The 17,578-nt window shown below is 37.1% G+C and overlaps 2 protein-coding genes across 8 annotated transcripts in view; one reads left to right on the top strand and one right to left on the bottom strand.

The window, feature by feature from the left end:
• The window catches only part of LOC108364157 (uncharacterized), a 65,859-nt gene extending 57,345 nt beyond the window's left edge, over positions 1 to 8,514 (top strand). For 4 of the 7 annotated variants that reach the window (XM_017617745.1, XM_017617743.1, XM_017617740.1 and 1 more), the window contains 6 exons: positions 1,162 to 2,205; positions 3,300 to 3,487; positions 3,558 to 4,658; positions 4,717 to 5,818; positions 6,275 to 6,544; positions 6,606 to 8,514. In XM_017617745.1, the coding sequence (XP_017473234.1) occupies positions 1,162 to 2,205; positions 3,300 to 3,487; positions 3,558 to 4,658; positions 4,717 to 5,818; positions 6,275 to 6,544; positions 6,606 to 6,812 (3,912 nt within the window). In that variant the 3' untranslated portion in view covers positions 6,813 to 8,514. The other 3 variants (XM_017617742.1, XM_017617746.1, XM_017617747.1) reach the window with 1 other exon arrangement.
• A 7,041-nt stretch (positions 8,515 to 15,555) lies between these two features.
• Positions 15,556 to 17,578, bottom strand: part of SMSr (Sphingomyelin synthase related) — a 37,032-nt gene continuing 35,009 nt past the window's right edge. The window contains exons 3-4 of the mRNA XM_017617739.1: positions 16,306 to 16,472; positions 15,556 to 16,237 (exon numbers count right to left, since the gene is read on the bottom strand). Coding sequence (XP_017473228.1) covers positions 15,803 to 16,237; positions 16,306 to 16,472 — 602 coding nt within the window. The 3' untranslated portion in view covers positions 15,556 to 15,802. The remainder of the gene's footprint in view (positions 16,238 to 16,305; positions 16,473 to 17,578) is intronic.

Raw genomic sequence — 17,578 nt, 5'->3', positions numbered from 1 at the left:
AAGTGAGGTTATGTAAGTGACATCACCTTATATTTATTTCACCATGTGTCCAAACAAAAAAAAAGAAAACAACATTGTAGTGCGTCAAAATGAAAATAATAATAAAATAATATAAAGTAAAATTCTCTGGGAAGACAATACCTGTGAATATGTAATTGATTCATGCATGNGTTTTAGAGGATACCTCCCTTAACATCCTGACCAAGTTTCATTTGTTAATTCCACCTGGTTTTCTTAAAACACAAGGTGCGGCTGACTACTAAAGCCCACCCTATATTTTTATTAAAAAATATTGAAAATAAATTAGAACAAAAAACTTTGCATATGTTGCGAAAAATTCTCTGTGCCAATACTTTTGTCCGGCACTGTATGTACATATGTCCAAACAAAAAAAAGAAAACAACATTGTAGTGCGTCAAAATGAAAATAATAATAAAATAATAAAAAGTTAAATTCTCTGGGAAGACAATACCTGTGAATATGTAATTGATTCATGGTACTTATATGTANATTGGCGACTCACCGGTTTATTGCTGTGGTGACAAATCGGCAACATTTCTTTCATGTCAACTTTGGAATAAATAAGTTATCAAAAATTCCTAAACTTATAAATTTCGCGTCGATAGTATTATCCAAAATCGTCTAATTTTTACCAGGGACAGAATTGAAAAAATAGGAAGCCCCATAGGGAAAGAAAGAATTATTTCTGTTTCTATATAAGTTCCAATATTGTATACAAAAATTAATGGAGTATTAAAAAGAATACAATTATTCCAAATATCGCCTGAAGCGATAAGAAAATGACTCATTCAGGTAATAAGAAAACGACTCGCCCAGGCGAGTTGCCTTCGGCGGACGTTTTAGAGCGACTGGTAATAGGAAATCGACACGATGGCAATATTACCGGCAATAAATTTGTTACCGAGGGCGAAACGTTTTCTTATTGCCGGCAACAAAAATTGTTTGGTGGGTGGTACTTACTTATGTACATATGTATGTATGTACATGTTTTNTGATTTTAAAATGTTGGCAAACTTCAAAAAAAAAATCATGGCCGACAAATTGAGAGAACGGTTCTACCTTGCTATGTTTTTATCATGTATGTACATATGTATGTATGTTTATACGCAGGTATAATAAAATTGATTTTCTCTTTTATAGCATATCCAACCAAACTCTGCAGAATTCACGAGCATCGGTGAAATGGTATTCGGAGCCTCAGCCATGTCTTTTCGCGGCACCGCATTCAAAGTGCATTGGTTGCAACAGCCGCCGCGTATATTATGCTCACAGGTTTTTCTTACGCCAGTACATTCGGGCAATGGAAATTCTCCATACTCTACCATTTCCACAAATAGTCTAGCCACCCCACGTACATCCATCTCCAGCGAACATGGTTCGATCGATAGCTTCTCTTTGAATTCTTTCTCGATGGTCGGCTATCCGATGGGTACTGGGCGACAGTTGAGTCTAACTCCTAGCGATCGCAGTAGCTTTATGACCACACCACTCGATGTTCCCGATCAACAGTCGTTATCGACCGAGGGTAGTCGAGCTGACAGTGCGCCACGCTTTTCATCTACATATAGCAATGCCAACGATTCGGGCTATGACGGCATGAGTCGCAGTCAAGTGTCCAGTGACCAATGGTCGGCGTCATATCAATACTCTACGCGGAGTAGTTTCGGCTCTGTGATGTCCGAGCAAATGGATGCGTTGCAGAAGTTCAGCATTGAATCTGCCTATTTTGCACATGCGACCTCTTTCGACGATAGCACAAGTGATGGTAGCATACAACGGCGTATCTCCCGCAATCTGCGCACTTCGTTCGAGAATGAACATGCAATCAACGATCTCATTGGGTTCATAAGTGATAATTACTCTGCTCCGGGTACGAGCAATTGTGGTGGGAGCGAGGGTGGGAACATGGGCATACCGAATTACAGACGTGCTAGCTATAGCGCGAATGAATCGCGTAGCAATCCAGAAATCGGGCGACGACGGGACACGGCTCGAATTGCGGCGAGTAAATCATTTCACCGGCGCGCTAAGCTGGGTTTGGCAGTGTGCATCACAATGAGCGAATCTTTCGAAGAGGAGATGGAGTTATTTTGCAGTGAGCATATAGCGTTGTTGGAATCTATGCTGGGACGTTTGCGGGCTTGCACGGAACGAGCGTACATAAATCATAAAGAATTCTATCAGGTTAGTTTCCATATGCTTTCAAGAACTATTGATCAAGAAACTAGTATTTTTGTACTAATTATACACAATTTTTAATTTATAATATACTGTAATATGAAAAAAGAACACGATATTTTGACCAGTTTGGGCTATGTGTTCTCGTTTGTTTAATACTTTTTATTTTTTATCAAAATACAGTTTATTATTTAACAAAAACCTTATAGTCCATATTTGAAACTTTTGTAGAAAAATCCAAAAAAATCAACAAAATTTTAGAGCAACAACAAACTTTTATTAGGAATTTTTAGAAAAAATATAAGTATGCAGTTTTATAGCCCATTAAATTCTAGCTTAAGAATGTGCATATTTAAAGTGCCTAAGAATTCGCTTTGATTTTTCAAATTTTGTTTTTTTTTTGCGAATTACCATCAACAAGTAAATTTTTTAAATAAAGGGCTATAAAACTGGATATTTAGGTTTTTTCTAAAAATTCTTAATACAAAGGTTTGTTGTTGCAAAATGTTGATTTGAATCTTATTTTGCTACAAAGTTTTAAATTGATCTAGTTGTGTGTTGTTAGATAAGGAGATCCCATGGGCGCTGTCGTGGTACTTGCGAAAATTTTATTTACACATATATGTATATGTTCAACATCACAACTAAAAAAAAAAAATACAACAAAGCGGCCTTAAAGTCTTAGAATAAAAACAAAAAATTTACTTATATAAAAATTATAAAAAATATACAAAAGAAATTGGCAAAGTAAAAGTCAAAGATGGTTTTTCAGTTAAAGTGGCTAAGCAAAGTAGAGAAGACTAAAATTGCAAAAAAGGCCAATTCTTTTATTATGAGACAATTGACAGACTGCTACACAACATAAATGAATCAGTTGGTGGTTCTTTCGGTATGCTTAACTCAAACGTTTTTTTATTCTTGCATAATAAAACTTGTTTTTTTTTTGTTTTTTTTTTTCTGGAAATGGACCCAATAGGTAGACATGTTTATTTGTAAAAATCTTATTTATTTTTCGATTTGAATCTTATTTTTGTTAGTATTCATAGAAATGTGTTTGAATAAATCCGAAAATTTGACAAAATGAACTTTTATTTTTAAAGGTGATGTTCCAAGCATGGCTAGAGACGCAACAATGGTTCAGCGACCTCTTCACTGCTCCGCGCATCAAGTGTCCAATCTGGCTTAGTATTACTACCAGCGGCAACAAGTACTCAAAAAGCGTTGCAGAGAAATTCATGAAAGAGCTTTGCTGGTTGCTTTCATTGGCCGATACTAAAGACACCAATTTGTGAGTTCGGCGTTGAGTGCGAAGAAAGTTTATTAAACAATTAAATATAATTCTTATTAATAAATTACAGCTTTGTCAGTACAATGCTGACGGCCATTCTAACCCATCATCTGGGGTGGGTCTCTACCGTTGCCGCATTTAATTCAACAACTTCTCTTGCTAAGTCATCTACTGCAGCGATCGAGCAGCGAGCTAAACTCCTACAGGTATCGCAGAAGCATCCATACAATGCGCTGTGGGCTCAAATGGGAGACCTCTATGGCGCGATTGGGCTGCCGCCGCGACTGGCACGCACGGTTATTTATGGCACAGAAAAATTAGCTGTAGAAAGGCTACTTAACATACTGACATACTTCATACGGTGCGGTGAAGTGCGGCGGTCGGCGAAGCGGGAAGACTTCAGCAAGGACACAATAAATTCATTAGTTCAACAGCGAAAAAATGAAGTGTTGAAGAAGTCTAGCAGCGCCGCATATCAACGTGGTGTTGGCTTAGGTAGTCAGAAAAAGACTGCTATTGCCACCGGCCTGGCTATCGATAGTAGCAGTGGTGGCGGGTTGAAACGCACCCAGACTTGTAAAATAAATTTGAACACCATAGCAGACAGTGGAGAGCTATCGGATGTTCTTGTAGATGAAGAAGATAAAAATAGCGATGAAGAAGAAATAGATAGCGCTAAAATTGTTCGTACATTAAAAAAAAATGAAATTCCAAATGTACTGGCTTTCAGAGATTCTCGTTTCGTGCAACAAGAGTTGCGTATCGGTAACTACCTCATGGACACAGGCATTGAAAAGAAATCATTGCTGCAATTCGCGAAATCTCATAACATTCATAGCAAATCTTCAGAAGAGAAAGAGGGACGAATTCGATTACTGATAACCACACCAGACAATGAAGAGATGCCAATAGAAGACGAAAGCTCACAGGGTGGTACAAGTACAAGTGAAGAAGGTGCCGTAGAAGCGATAGAAATCGATTCTAGCTTTGACGGTAATGTTACATATGCGGAAGCGGGTGTAGTGGATACAGGAAAGCGACACTTCTTTTGGCAGGTGGTAAAAGAAGGTATTGGTATTAGCCAACTGCAACGCGGAGAGAAGATGAGCGATGTAGCTGACATGGGTGAGTACGATCAACTTTGTCAGCAATTAGAATTTGAGGGACCCATGNTCTGATGTGGGTGAGTACGATCAACTTTGTCAGCAATTAGAATTTGAGGGACCCAAGGCGAATCTATCACTGTCGGATCTAATTACACAGAACAGCATTGGAAAGAGTGATCGTATGACATGGGGCATTGAACCACGACGTGAAAACGTTTGTCTTGAGGAACATATACATTTTGACAATTGCCAGAAGAAACGTGATCATGGCATCGCAAATGCTAGCGAAGGAGTAGTATTTATGTTAGGTGAAAATGAGCCACTCGTTAATCTTAAAAAGAGCAGTGAAGATCTTACTATTGCTGCGGATAAGGAGGCGGTCCAATCAGCTGAAGTTGGTGGTCATGATGACAACAATACTCAACAATTGTGCTCTCTGCATCAACGTACTTATGGATCAATATCGAAGCGGCATTCCGGTGTAAAATTTAACTTTGAACAGTTCCCGCAGATCGCAACTAACTACATGAAAAGCAAAAACCTTGTGTTATCAAACTATGATCTGCTAATGGACAAGAGTGCGAAATTAGAATCTCAGGGCGGTGCTCTAACCTTAGACAGTCTAACTTCGGAGTCTTCTGCGTCTGCATCCGCTTCTACGGCAACAGTCAGCAGTACAACAGTTAACTCTACAGAGTGCATGGTATGTAACAGTATACTTAACTCATATCAGACGCCTTCCAATGCCACTGAATTGGAGTTCGAAACAGATGAGATACGCTCCCCGCATTGCGCTCAAGGTGTCAATAAGATAATAAAAGGGACAGCTGCGCCCGTGGCATCAGCTAGTTCACGTACCCTTCAGTCTATCAGTTCAGCTGCTTCGATTGACACATTGAAATCTTCATCTGCAATTAATTTTACTGAAGTGGATGCTTCCGATCAGATAGCTGCAGTTGCACCTTCCCCCTCGCCTCGACAGAAAGCATATAATACAAATACACGCAAAGTGTCCTCGCATCGTGGTTCTATCTCGTCAGTTGCAGCAAAGTGCGCTGCTGTCAATAGCGCTATACATTTGATGAAACTGCCAGTGCCGGCAATTAGGGAAATACCACAAGAGGACGAACCAAGTGCTGTCGGTGGTATGAAATTGCGTGCCGGTTTCGTACCATCGCTTTTTCTTAGCGTTAGCGATCACTACGTATCTGATATGGTATTACAGGTAAATAATCTTCTTTTTTTTTAACGCATAACCATAAAACGAGTGCGCTTCGTTCGCGCTACGGAAGTGAATCTTCTCCCAAATCATTTTTTGTTCGCTTCACACTGAAACTTGTTCACTACTTTCTGATAATTTCCTTTCCATTTTCCATAACACCTTTATGGGACCATATATAGCTATGGACAGTTAAATAGCGTATTTATCTACTAAAGCTGTATCCCGGAAATTTGTCGTTAATCTCAACCTCAACCTTAATCTTAAACTTACCATTGACCGCTGCGTAGCTTGTTAATAATTCACTCATAAGAAAAATAGTGAGGAGCAGAAGCAAGAGAAGCTCACTTCCTTTGCAACCCAAGTACCGCATTTTATGTGCCCATTTTTTTAATTCACTGCCGCCGCTTAAGAAATTGTACGTCAATAATATTCTAACTTTTACTTTTTTCGATGCGTTAGGGTACTTGTGCACCACCGGACAAATGGCAATTATCGCTGCGCGAGGATCTGGTCTTGTCCGCACGTGCTGCATCTCTAATCTCATTACCCGCTGAGAACGTGGCAATTGTGGCGAACATGGAAAAGTGGGATGTGCGTCTAATCTCATCACAAATGCAACATTTTCCATACGCAGGCGAACAAAGTACGCCGGTGGGCATGTCTCAATTGGTGTCCACTATGCTCGAAACTGTGCATGCTATGAACAGCGCTGGTATTTCGGCCTATGAGGTTTGTATGCCTTCTCATGAAATGCGCCAACAATGTTTATTTGCTCTTGTTATTTCTTTAGTGTTTATCCTTTCTTGAATCGAAAATGCAAGAAATATACCTGCAATCGGAATCGTTGGCGGCTTTTCTGCTCGAAACAGAGTTTTGCCAGTTGAGCACTGTAACAACTGCATTAAATCTTAGTGAAAATGATGTACCGTTGCTGTTATCAATTGCCTCCATACATACACCTCAAATAGCTAAAAAATGTGGAATTAGCTTTAGATGACAGACTCTTATTTAACTATATTTATTCGTTTGGTTCGGTACATTAGCAAAGTACATCGCTTTATCACAATTAAATACTCAAGCGAATCTTCATATATTTCACATATTCATATTTCTTAAAAATATTTTATAAAAAACAGGTTAGATCACTGCTTTGATCTTGTGATATGTTTAACAGCTATAGATTAGCAAAATATGTAATACTTACTGTAAGGCGATTATTTACAAAAACTTTACATTCACATTTCCGGTAGCTTATAAATAATAACAAAGTTTATTACCAAAAGCAATATATGTATGTATATCGCACCTTTATAATTAGTCGAAATTATTGCAAAGCAAAGCAATCGTGTATTATGGTATCCATTTCTGCTTAAGAAATTTATAAATTCTAAGTAAACTAACTCAAGTCAGATAATTGTAAAAAATATTCTAATTAACATAGCATATATGTAGATAAAACGAAATAGATCGGAAGAAAATGGTTTCTAAAAAATAATAACTCAACTTATCTATCGTACGTGAATAAAGAGCAGGTACTCTGCTTTTATTTTAAACTCATGAGGAAATATCGAAAAGTTTAAATTCGAGTGAGTTTGTTTAATTATAAAAGGTGCGACACTTGTATGTTTACATAACCATGTGTATGTATGTATAAGTATTTAGTTTGCTCCTGTCGATATTAGTAAAAGTATTTCATAAATCTTTAGATTTGTATAAAAAATAAATTATTATTGCAATAGGCGTATTTTGTGCCTATTGTATCAAATTCAATAGTTTCTACATATACATTAGAACGTGGGTGTATAATAGATCGATATAATTATAAGAAAAGTGTGAAATTGTTCATAGTGTAAGTTAAGATTTATATTATTCATTATCTCTTCAAGCATTAAGAGTGCGAACATGAATTTAGTGCGAAGACACATGTACATATACATTCATATGTATGTATGTCGCTGTAAAATGTATATATGTAAATACATATATTTATGGTATACAAAAAATAATAAGTACATATTTTTGATAAAAGAAAAATGATTTTTACTTCAAATATCGAGAATGAATCCAATTTAACTGCTTATAAGCAAATCCTAGCGGTGCGGACGTTACGTTCGGATGTTTCTTTTTGTCGGCAGAAAATTATAACTTAATCAAGTAAAGAAGTATAAGTTCGAGCGAAGCCTTGCTTTTTATTCCCGGCGCACAGTGGTCTGAAATCCAAATCTAGGTGGACAAAACTATTTACTCAAAGACGCGTTGACACAATTTGACACTAGTGTGTTTCTATATGTGTTTGAGGACGCTGAGTACGAATCTGAAGTTAGATTTGAAAAACTCAAAATGGCGGATCAAATATCGCGAAAACGAAGATTAAGAAATCAGTAAACTGTCTTAAAACAGGGTTTTTTGGGGTTTTTGTGATCGCTGATTACGAGTTTGGAGATGGTTGTTAAAGTAGAAAACATTTTTATTGTGAATCAAATATTATTTTTATAATATTTCACATGGTTCGGATAGTCGAATTGGTAAGAAATTGTATAAGTTGTGAACATTGGGCAGAATGATTGAAAGTGTTAATAAATTTCGTCGTTGTCTTCTGTGCAAGCTTCACAAGTAAAAGTAGTACATCTTTCGGCAGTTGTCTTTAATTGACCACAAATGTACTTAATTTTTTATATTTAGCCATTCTATTTTTTTAGAGAAAACCCCATTTTCAATCTTACAAGTTGACCATTCGTCCCGATTTTGGGGAATGGGCAATTTATTTTCGGGGAACTGGGTATGCTATTTTTATGTCTTAAAGTAACCAAATTATACGCGTATGTTAATTTTCAACCATTTGACCCTTTTTGGAGCGACATTTTTTCTATTTGAATCGCAATATCTCCACAACAAGATATTCCCAGATATAAGCTATGTACCAGATTAAAGTTAAGATTCCGGGCTAGACTTGTGGAAACTTAGAATAAAATTGACTGACCAGTTTTTGAGAAAATGCCCGAAATGTATATTTTCAGCAGCCCGATTTTTAGTTTTCAGATGATAACGTTATATATTTAAATTTTATAAACACAAAAGACAGCGTTAGATAACCTGTTTGAAGACCCCTCTACTGATATCCACATCAATGACGTGAACTGAGTAGTGCGGCCTCAGTGGTAGTTTAAAAAATTGCTTTTTTTTCGAATTTCAGGCAGCGGCCACGCCCACAAAGGCATACGAATCAAAACATCCTGGAACAAAACCTTCTTAGTTTTTTTTTTTTACTTTAATTCCTTAAAGTCTGAAAAAAATTAAATGAAGGTACATACAGACGCCACATACATACCAAAGCATCTCGTAGTGGAGACACGAACCAAAACACATTTACCTCTATATCTTTCCAACTAGTAGCCGGAACTTAATATATAAGGTATCGTTTGAAAGGTATTGGCCTATAGAACAACACTAAATATGTTGGGTTTACCCACATGCCCCCTTAAACCGGCAAAAGCAAAAAAACGTTTTTTGTTTCGCAGCACTTTAGCCTAATTTTTAGGAGTCCGGTTAATCGTTTATGAAGCTTGAATACATTTTCTGGGCACACTCTGCAAGACCTTCCCAACGATAGATCAAACATGTCGATTGGACTTGTGGATAAAAACTTCCAAATCTCGTGTATATATAAGCGAGTCATTTCAGCATGCTCGCACTGCCGTGCGCTGTGATAAAGGCAAAGGTGAAGGGGAATATGTAGATGAAGAAAATGATAAACCTAAAAGTAAAATCAAAGGTAAATATAAATATAGAGAAAAATATGAGGATACCGATAAAAGTAAAGATGTAAATAGATGAAGAAGGATTAAAATGATGGTACTTCAAAAAAGTGCTTAGAAAAGGTTATAGATAAGAGACAGAGACTCAATCTGGGAACTATTTTGGGATTTTAGAGATTTTCGGGTTTCTCGGGAGTTATCGATATTTTTATCGGTTTTGTTATCGATATTTTTATTTATTTTCATACCGATTTATCGATATTTTTGGAACTTATCGATATAATAATCGATATTTTTATTGATTTTGTTATCGATATTTTATCGATTCTACCAACATTATTATCGATTTTGTTATCGGATTTTTTTTATCGATTTGGTTACCGATATTATTATCAATATTTTTTTCGGTTTTTTTATCTACATTTTCATCGATTATAGACTTTGTTATCGGTATTTTTATCGATTTCGTTATCGATATTTTTATCAATATTTTTATCGATATTTTTATCGATTCTACCAACATTATTATCGATTTTGATATCGATATTTTTATCGATATTTTTGTCGGTTTTGTTATCGATATTTTGATGGATGTTACTATGGATTTTGTTATCGATAAAGTATAAAGATAAAAATTAAGATAAAGGAAAACAGAATAACATAAATGTATTTGAAAAAAATCACACATACACACATCAAAATTGTCTATGAAAAGAAATATTTTTAAAACTTTTTTTCTCTACAAAAAATTAATTTTCGCTTTTTCCGATTTTCTGACTATCCCGGAGGGTTTTTCCAAAATTTTCTTACGTAAAAACCTTCTCCTGACAATTACGAACAACTAGAAAAAATCATTAGCCAAATCGGCCCCACCGTTCTCAATTGATGAATTACTATACATTTTTCACACCATTTTTATATACATACAGTATTGGCCAATGCAATAGCACCCCCATTTCAAAGTGATATTGTTTGCCACTCATGTTTATTTATTTATTTTTCAGAATTTTCAATTAAAATACAGTTCATTCTCTCACAAAACTCACATAAACTCAAGTTTAAAACTTTTTAAAAGACCGCAAAAAAGTGCAACAAATTTTCACCCAAATTTCAAACTTTTTTCTCAGAAGCGGTAGAATTTTTTTGAATACACAGTTTTATAGCCCATTCAATTTTAGTCCAATAATGTGCAAGTTTCAAGTGGCTAAAAATTACCGTTGATTTTTTAGAATTTTTTTTCGCCGAGGATGTTGCGGGTTTCTGCCATATAAAAATAAATTGTGTTTAGTCGTTATATGGAAGCATGTGAGACCAAAAAAAAATCTAAAAAATCAACGGTAATCTTTATTGAATGACCAATACGTTAGTTTCGAAGATATTCAACCAAGTCTTACCATGAAGTTTTTGACAAGCATAAAATGGGTTCGTGGCTTTATGGGTAGTCGAGGCTGTTATCTAGTATTGCACCTAGATATTTCGCCTCTTAAGAGATCTCAATCTCTGTACCGCACAATTTAGGTTTGATCAAGTTGGTCTTCCTTCTTTTGGTAAATGGAACGATGATGGACTTCATTAAGTTAATTGACAGGACCTTTTCAGCACATCATCCTATGGTTACGTTTAGAGCAGACTGCTTCCTGAAGCATAAGGTCTCCTTATCCCAGCCTACCACGTAGATAGCAAGGACATCAGCATATCAATACGCCTTAAAGACATTCACTTTAATGGCGTTTCCTTTTCTACAACAAATTTTGATTTTCATTGCTCTCTCCTTAGGACTTGTGCGTAGAGGATACTGAGAAGGCAACACTTTTCGGTAGAAAAGAAAACGCCATTAGTCTTTCTAAGAGTTCGTCCACAATAGGGGAGAAAGGTTTCCCCTTGAGGGCAGCAACGAGTGGCCGTTCATGCTCGTACTTGGGTCTTATGTGATGCAGCCCAGGAAGTAGGTCTCCAATGGAAGTCTGCTAGTTTCCTCAGATGTAACAGCGTAGGCTCCATCGTGTTTTTAAAAGTGCGTAGCCTGTTCCAGTGATCTAATTTGAGGGCCGTTTGTAAGCGCTGAGCAGCCGGTAGGGAAGATATTCCCCCGCAGTACTCACTCCATGTGTCTCATTTGGATCTACTGAGTTCACTGTTGTAAGCAGTTAGAGCCGATCTGTAGGCTGACCAGTCACCAGTTCGTTTGGCTCTGTACTTCCTGTAATTTACTAGCCTTTTGTCCAAGCTTGCTGAGATTATTGGGCCTAATGCATAAAAATAGAGCTTAAGCTCAGACTCAATCTTTGTACTGACTAAGGGAGCTTAAGCTCAAGCATTTGTACTAAAACTTGAGTCGGAGCTCAAGCTCACTTTTTATGCATGAGGCCCATTGTTTCACCAAGGAACGTCCTTTTGAAATTTCTTATCCCTCTTTGGAGAGCTCTCTTCAAAGGCTGATAGGAAAAAGTCCAGGAATAGAGCGGGCTCTACTTCCAGGTCGTGCGTTGATAAAATATCCTTCACATACAGGTTCGCCTCCTGTTGTAAGTGCAGGCGAAAGAGTTCCCAGTTTCTTTTCGTGGGGTTCCTGTAAATTTGGTTTGTCTCGTTTAGAGTACTTATGTATATCAAACCTAATGTGCTGATGGTCTGACATAGATCCCTCATTTGATACGTGCCAGTTTGAGATAAACGCAGACAAGCTAGATGAGCAAACTGTCAAGTCTAAGCCCTGATAGCATTTATAAATGTCGACCCAATAGCCCGGTTAAGAATATACAGTTGGTTCTTAATAATATATAAAGTGGCTCACCTCTGGTGTTAGTGACTGAGCTGCGTTGGCATCAAAGCCCATCACTAGTTTCAGCCGTCTTTGCCTGCAGTACTCCTCTAGGGCTAATACTTCCCTTGTGGGCATTTCGCAGCTGTCGCCCGGAAGTAAGTACAACCTGCTGTACTCCATTTTTGAGTTGGTACTTTAGTCCATACGGCCACGGCAATGGTGTCATGTGTCATTAAAAACCCCCTGTTAACCCGCCGGCCCAAACATCCGAGGCCGCTTTGACGTGATGCAGGTTCGCTGGTAGTTTTGATCCGCCGGGGTTTATTTAGGAATCTTGCCATTACCCTTTTCCCCCCTGTTGCTACACAGTGTTCTCTCCTTTCTTGATTGATGATTGATCCCCTGTCCCTTCCCTAGTGAGCCAGGTGGGTGTGCCAACTTTTGAGTAGTCTTGCCACTCTTTAGGCTTATCTGCCGGATGCTTAGGTGACGCTTGCGCCTCCACAGGCTCCTCTCCTGACTTCTGCGATTTGACAGCGACTTTCTAACAACAAGGTTGCTCATTGACCGCTGCACCTTCGGCATTGGCAGTGGAGGAGGATACCGCAGGTCCTGACCTGTGAATGCATACCTTTCCGTAGCCATAACTGATCTGCCACCCTTGCGTGTCCAGAGTCTCAACAGAAAAGGGGTCGACAGCTAGAGTTAGCTCAGTGGTGGGGTCTCTTTGGACCCTGTTGAGCGCCGTCCAGCTACCTACCCGCAAGTCAGAGTTCTGACCCTCGACAAGGGTAAGGATCCTGTCAACAGAGGTAGGAGCTGGTTCCAGAAAGTCTCTATTACATTATTTTGGATCAAAGATGGGTGTTTGGAGGAGATACTCTTGTTTTTAATGCGTCACTATGTGATATCAGAAATAATTATGAGAAAAATAACTTATTCATTCTTAACCAAAACTATTCAATTGTATAAAATGCCAAATCGGGGGAAAATGCACCAAGCAGAAAATAAATTGCCAAATTAATCACCAGTGGCAACTGTGCAAGTGATCAGCTGTTTCGAAGGTTGCAAGTTTTTGCAAATTTTGCGTTCTCGTACTTCTGTTGATATTTCGTCCCTTTGAGAGCGAATGCTGCTAAATTCTCAGAACTTTTTCTGCTGGAGAATTTTGTCCTCTCAATACGAGTACACACCTATTGCTTTTCTCCCATAACTTTAAGCCACGCAATTTGTTTAAACTTGGCACCCAATTGAAGGCGGCCCAACTTACAGATATGCTCAAAATTTATGAATATTTCAGAATGCCCTAAATGTGAAAGGAAAAAATGCGTAAACGTTGCCCTCAAAACTTTAGTTGAAAGTTAAACAGTAAGTTTCCTCCTTGATCTTGGTTAAAAATATACATGATTATGTGAACATTACGTGATTGACGGCAAAATTTAACTCACGCACGTTCACGCCAGTTACTCACGATCACGTAAGTTACGTGAATTTCTCTCAACACGCATGAAAAAGCGTAACACCAAGTGGCACGGAGGAAATCACTTGTATTGCCCATCTCTAGTTTAAACCCGTTTCACGTCCCTGCTAAATGTCAAAAGCTAATGTACTACTAAATGAGAAGAAGTCCAACCAACCAGTAAAGTCTTCATTTGTATTGTAGGTATTCTCATTTGCCTGGTCACCAACAAACTAGTCTAGAGAACATTTATTCTAATACCCAAGAAGATGTGAATACCTGCCACGTTTTTCTGTTCAATATGTAAATTTAAAGCAAACAGATATTCAATAGTAATAAAATTGCAAGTTCAGAAAAACTTCCGCTTCACACATTTTGCTAAGTATAGGTCAAGCTTTTTCCCCCAATTTGTACTGTCCACCTTAATGTTGTCACATAAATTAAGGGAACTACAATATAACGCCGCATCCGAACGACAGATAGTTTATTAAAGAGACATTTTATTGCAGAAATACACTCGAAATTTTGTCAATGTTTGCTGAGGTGACCACCATTAGGAAAAAAATTAATTGATTGGACCAGGAATCGAACTTATTTAATTTTTTTATTTTCTTCTCCAAGTGTACGCATGCGATATTTTTATATTTCCATACGAAAGCTAGAGCAATACGCGAGATGAGCTTAAAAATTAAAATAGACACCACTGTTACACTTGTCAGCAACGTTGATTGACATCTCTGCTGGCCTGAACTAGCACATCGAATGCATCTGCTATGTACGTAGTTATTTTTATCCAATAAAAACCACAAATATTAAAAAAAAAATTGGATTGTCCTAATGAATATCATTTTTCAGCCTTATAATTAGCACAATTTTGCGAACGCTGTTGTAGCAGATTAGAGGTGCATATTCCAACCAGGCAGGACCGAGGTACGATTCGTAGTCCACCACCGTCAAAAAATTGTTTATTCTAATAGCGGTCACCCCTCGACAGGCGATGGCAAACCTCCGAGTGTATAACAACATTACCCAGAATTTAGGTAGGCCTTTTTAAGTGAAGCCATCCTAAGAGGCCTACCCAAGAAGGGCTGAAAAAGTACTTCCTTGCATGCCTTCTAGAAAGGCTTATCCATTTACAATTTACGCGAATGAGTAAATTTATCTATATTATTTAACATTACAAATGAATTCCAATAAAAATTGTAAGTTACAATAACACATATTTGATATAAACCTTAAGTAAATATTTCAAAGATGTATGATTTTTATAATTCAAGGAAGCAACTTTAAAGAACTCCTCCAAAAGGCCTTCTGAAGTACATCCTAAAAAAGCCCTTCTGGAAGGCCTTCTATGGGTAGCGAAAGAGGAAGCCCTTCAATTTGTGCCACTCCATACAAAAAAGAAAGGAGAAAGGAATGTAGAGTGGAAGGCCTCTTGATTCTCAGGAAGGCCTTTCGGAAGGGCTTTTAACTCCTGAAATTATCTACTGGGTAAGGTTCACACCACAAATTGAAGGAGAAGCTCGACTAGGGACTAAGCAAAATGTATAAGGCCCCAAGTGTTTATTGCAGTAGACACAATAGCCGAAGTATTAGCGAGATTGAAAACATTTTCGCTTTTCAAATTTTGAATTGAATTTAATAACTTAATAACTCACATTTGATATAAATTCTAATTCATTATCTCCATCGGTCCGAACCTACGCATTCGTTCCAAATATAATTCGATAACTAGCAAATCAGTCAATGCCTCATCTGTTATTTCACTAGAATATTTATTTACGAGTACTGCATGGATTCCATATATGCACGTGTATGTTTGATATTTTACTAGCTAAATATGTATACATACATACTATGTACATGGGGGAATGTAATGATTGAAACACTTAAATATAAAATTATCTTACATAATAAAAATATTGGTTTTCTATATATTTACGATTACTGGATGTATAGTTAAAATATCATAAATGCCAAATGTGTGCCTAAGACTGTGTGCATTTTTACTACAGCTGCTTTTTGTCCAATTTTGTACAGTTATTTGGTGCCGATGACTTTGTCGTGGCACTTTCTAAAGGCGATTCTGAAGACTTTAATGTTCCCTTTTTACTTACGTCGGGGGAAGCTTGTGTTGAATTCGCAGGTTGAATGTTACAAACGCTGCCAGTCAGCTGCTTATTCACCGCTTTAAGCGGCTCCGATGAATCCGATTTAAACGGTCGGTTTCCACTGCTTAGATATAAATGTGGGGTATCAATCCAAATGCGACGCGCTGTTAGCATACAAGTGTCTTTGACATTTAAAACCAACTGGAGCATACCATCAATCAGAGCTCCGATGCTGTCAAATTCATTGGGTACGATGCCATCTATAGAGCTCTCAAAATAGCTAAACATTGGAAACCAGATGCGGGTACGGTTTGAATCATGCGACATAAGAGCCTGTAAATATATTAACAAAAAGATGTATTTCTTTTAGTGCACATTTTTTATCATTGCTGAAAATTTACCTGATTATTGGCTAGCGTGTGATAATACAGAAAGAGGCGCGATGTTATGTAAAATGCGACAAATACATCTATTGAGTAGTGCTCGTGTGCGGCGAGTATGAAAAAAATGCCAAACATATTCAAAAGCCAGGTCAACGTGTGCAAAAAATACAAATTGCGCGGTGTATCTGTTTAAGATAAAAAATATAAATTTAATATATGTAATTTCATATTGTTTCCGAAATGGTCAAAGACGCCAATTTCTATATTTTAAGGTTTTTGGTAGTTTATATTCTATGTTACATACAAACAATATACATATGTATAATAACTAACAAAAGTTTAAAATTATATATTTAAACGGTAATGTAAAATTTAGATTAATGCAGATGTCGGTTTACCCTACCAAACTTGGGGAGAAGGTAGGTAGGGGGTGAGCTCCCTGATAAGCACCAAATTTTTTAGGTAAAAGTGTTACCGTTTTTTGAAATATTGATATTTTTTTAATTAGAAAAAATCGGGCCTATTCATTTATTTCCTTTNAAATTTTTTAGGTAAAAGTGTTACCGTTTTTTGAAATATTGATATTTTTTGAATTAGAAAAAATCGGGCCTATTCATTTATTTCCTTTAACTGCATGTACAAACAAGGCTATACTTAGTAAATTTTTTTTGTAAAATACTTCCAAAGTACAAATGTACGTTATTACCTGCTCCTGACATTATTTTATGACACTTAAAAAAAGGTAATAATAAAAAAACGGTGACACTTTTACCTGAAAAATTATTGCTTATGAGCGAGCTCACCACCTCTTCTCAAGTTTGGTAGAGTACTTCTTAGACACCCTGTACATGTACATATCGATGGCTGAGTGGAAGATCGATCTATCTCGGCAGTCAGTTCAAAAACGCCCTATTTCAGAATTTGGCTGAAGAACGCCCTATTTTACAATTTTTTTGAAAATTGCGCTATCTTAGAATTCGGTTCAAAAACGCCCTTTCCAGCTGCCGATTCAAAGACGCCTTATCTTAGCCCATTTTCAATGAATTTTCGTATGAGATAGGGCGTTCCTCAACCAAATTCTGAAATAGGGTGTTCTTCAATCAAATTCTGCAGTAGGGCGTTCTTGAAAAGTTCTCTGAGATAGGTCGTTTACGAACTGGCTGCTATAATAAGATTCTGCTTATCTAAATAGAATAATAAAGATAGAAATTATAAGCGCTTAAATAAAAATACACAACTACAATCGATAGCAACTACAATCGGTAGCTGAGTGGAATATCGACCTATCTCG

Source organism: Rhagoletis zephyria, unplaced genomic scaffold, assembly GCF_001687245.7.
Source record: "Rhagoletis zephyria isolate East Lansing unplaced genomic scaffold, Rhagoletis_zephyria_1.1 Rzeph_scaffold_01480, whole genome shotgun sequence".
NCBI classification, from domain to species: Eukaryota; Metazoa; Arthropoda; class Insecta; order Diptera; family Tephritidae; genus Rhagoletis; species Rhagoletis zephyria.
The sequence above is the reverse complement of the archived record's forward strand: the minus strand, read 5'-3'. Positions and strand labels throughout refer to the sequence as shown.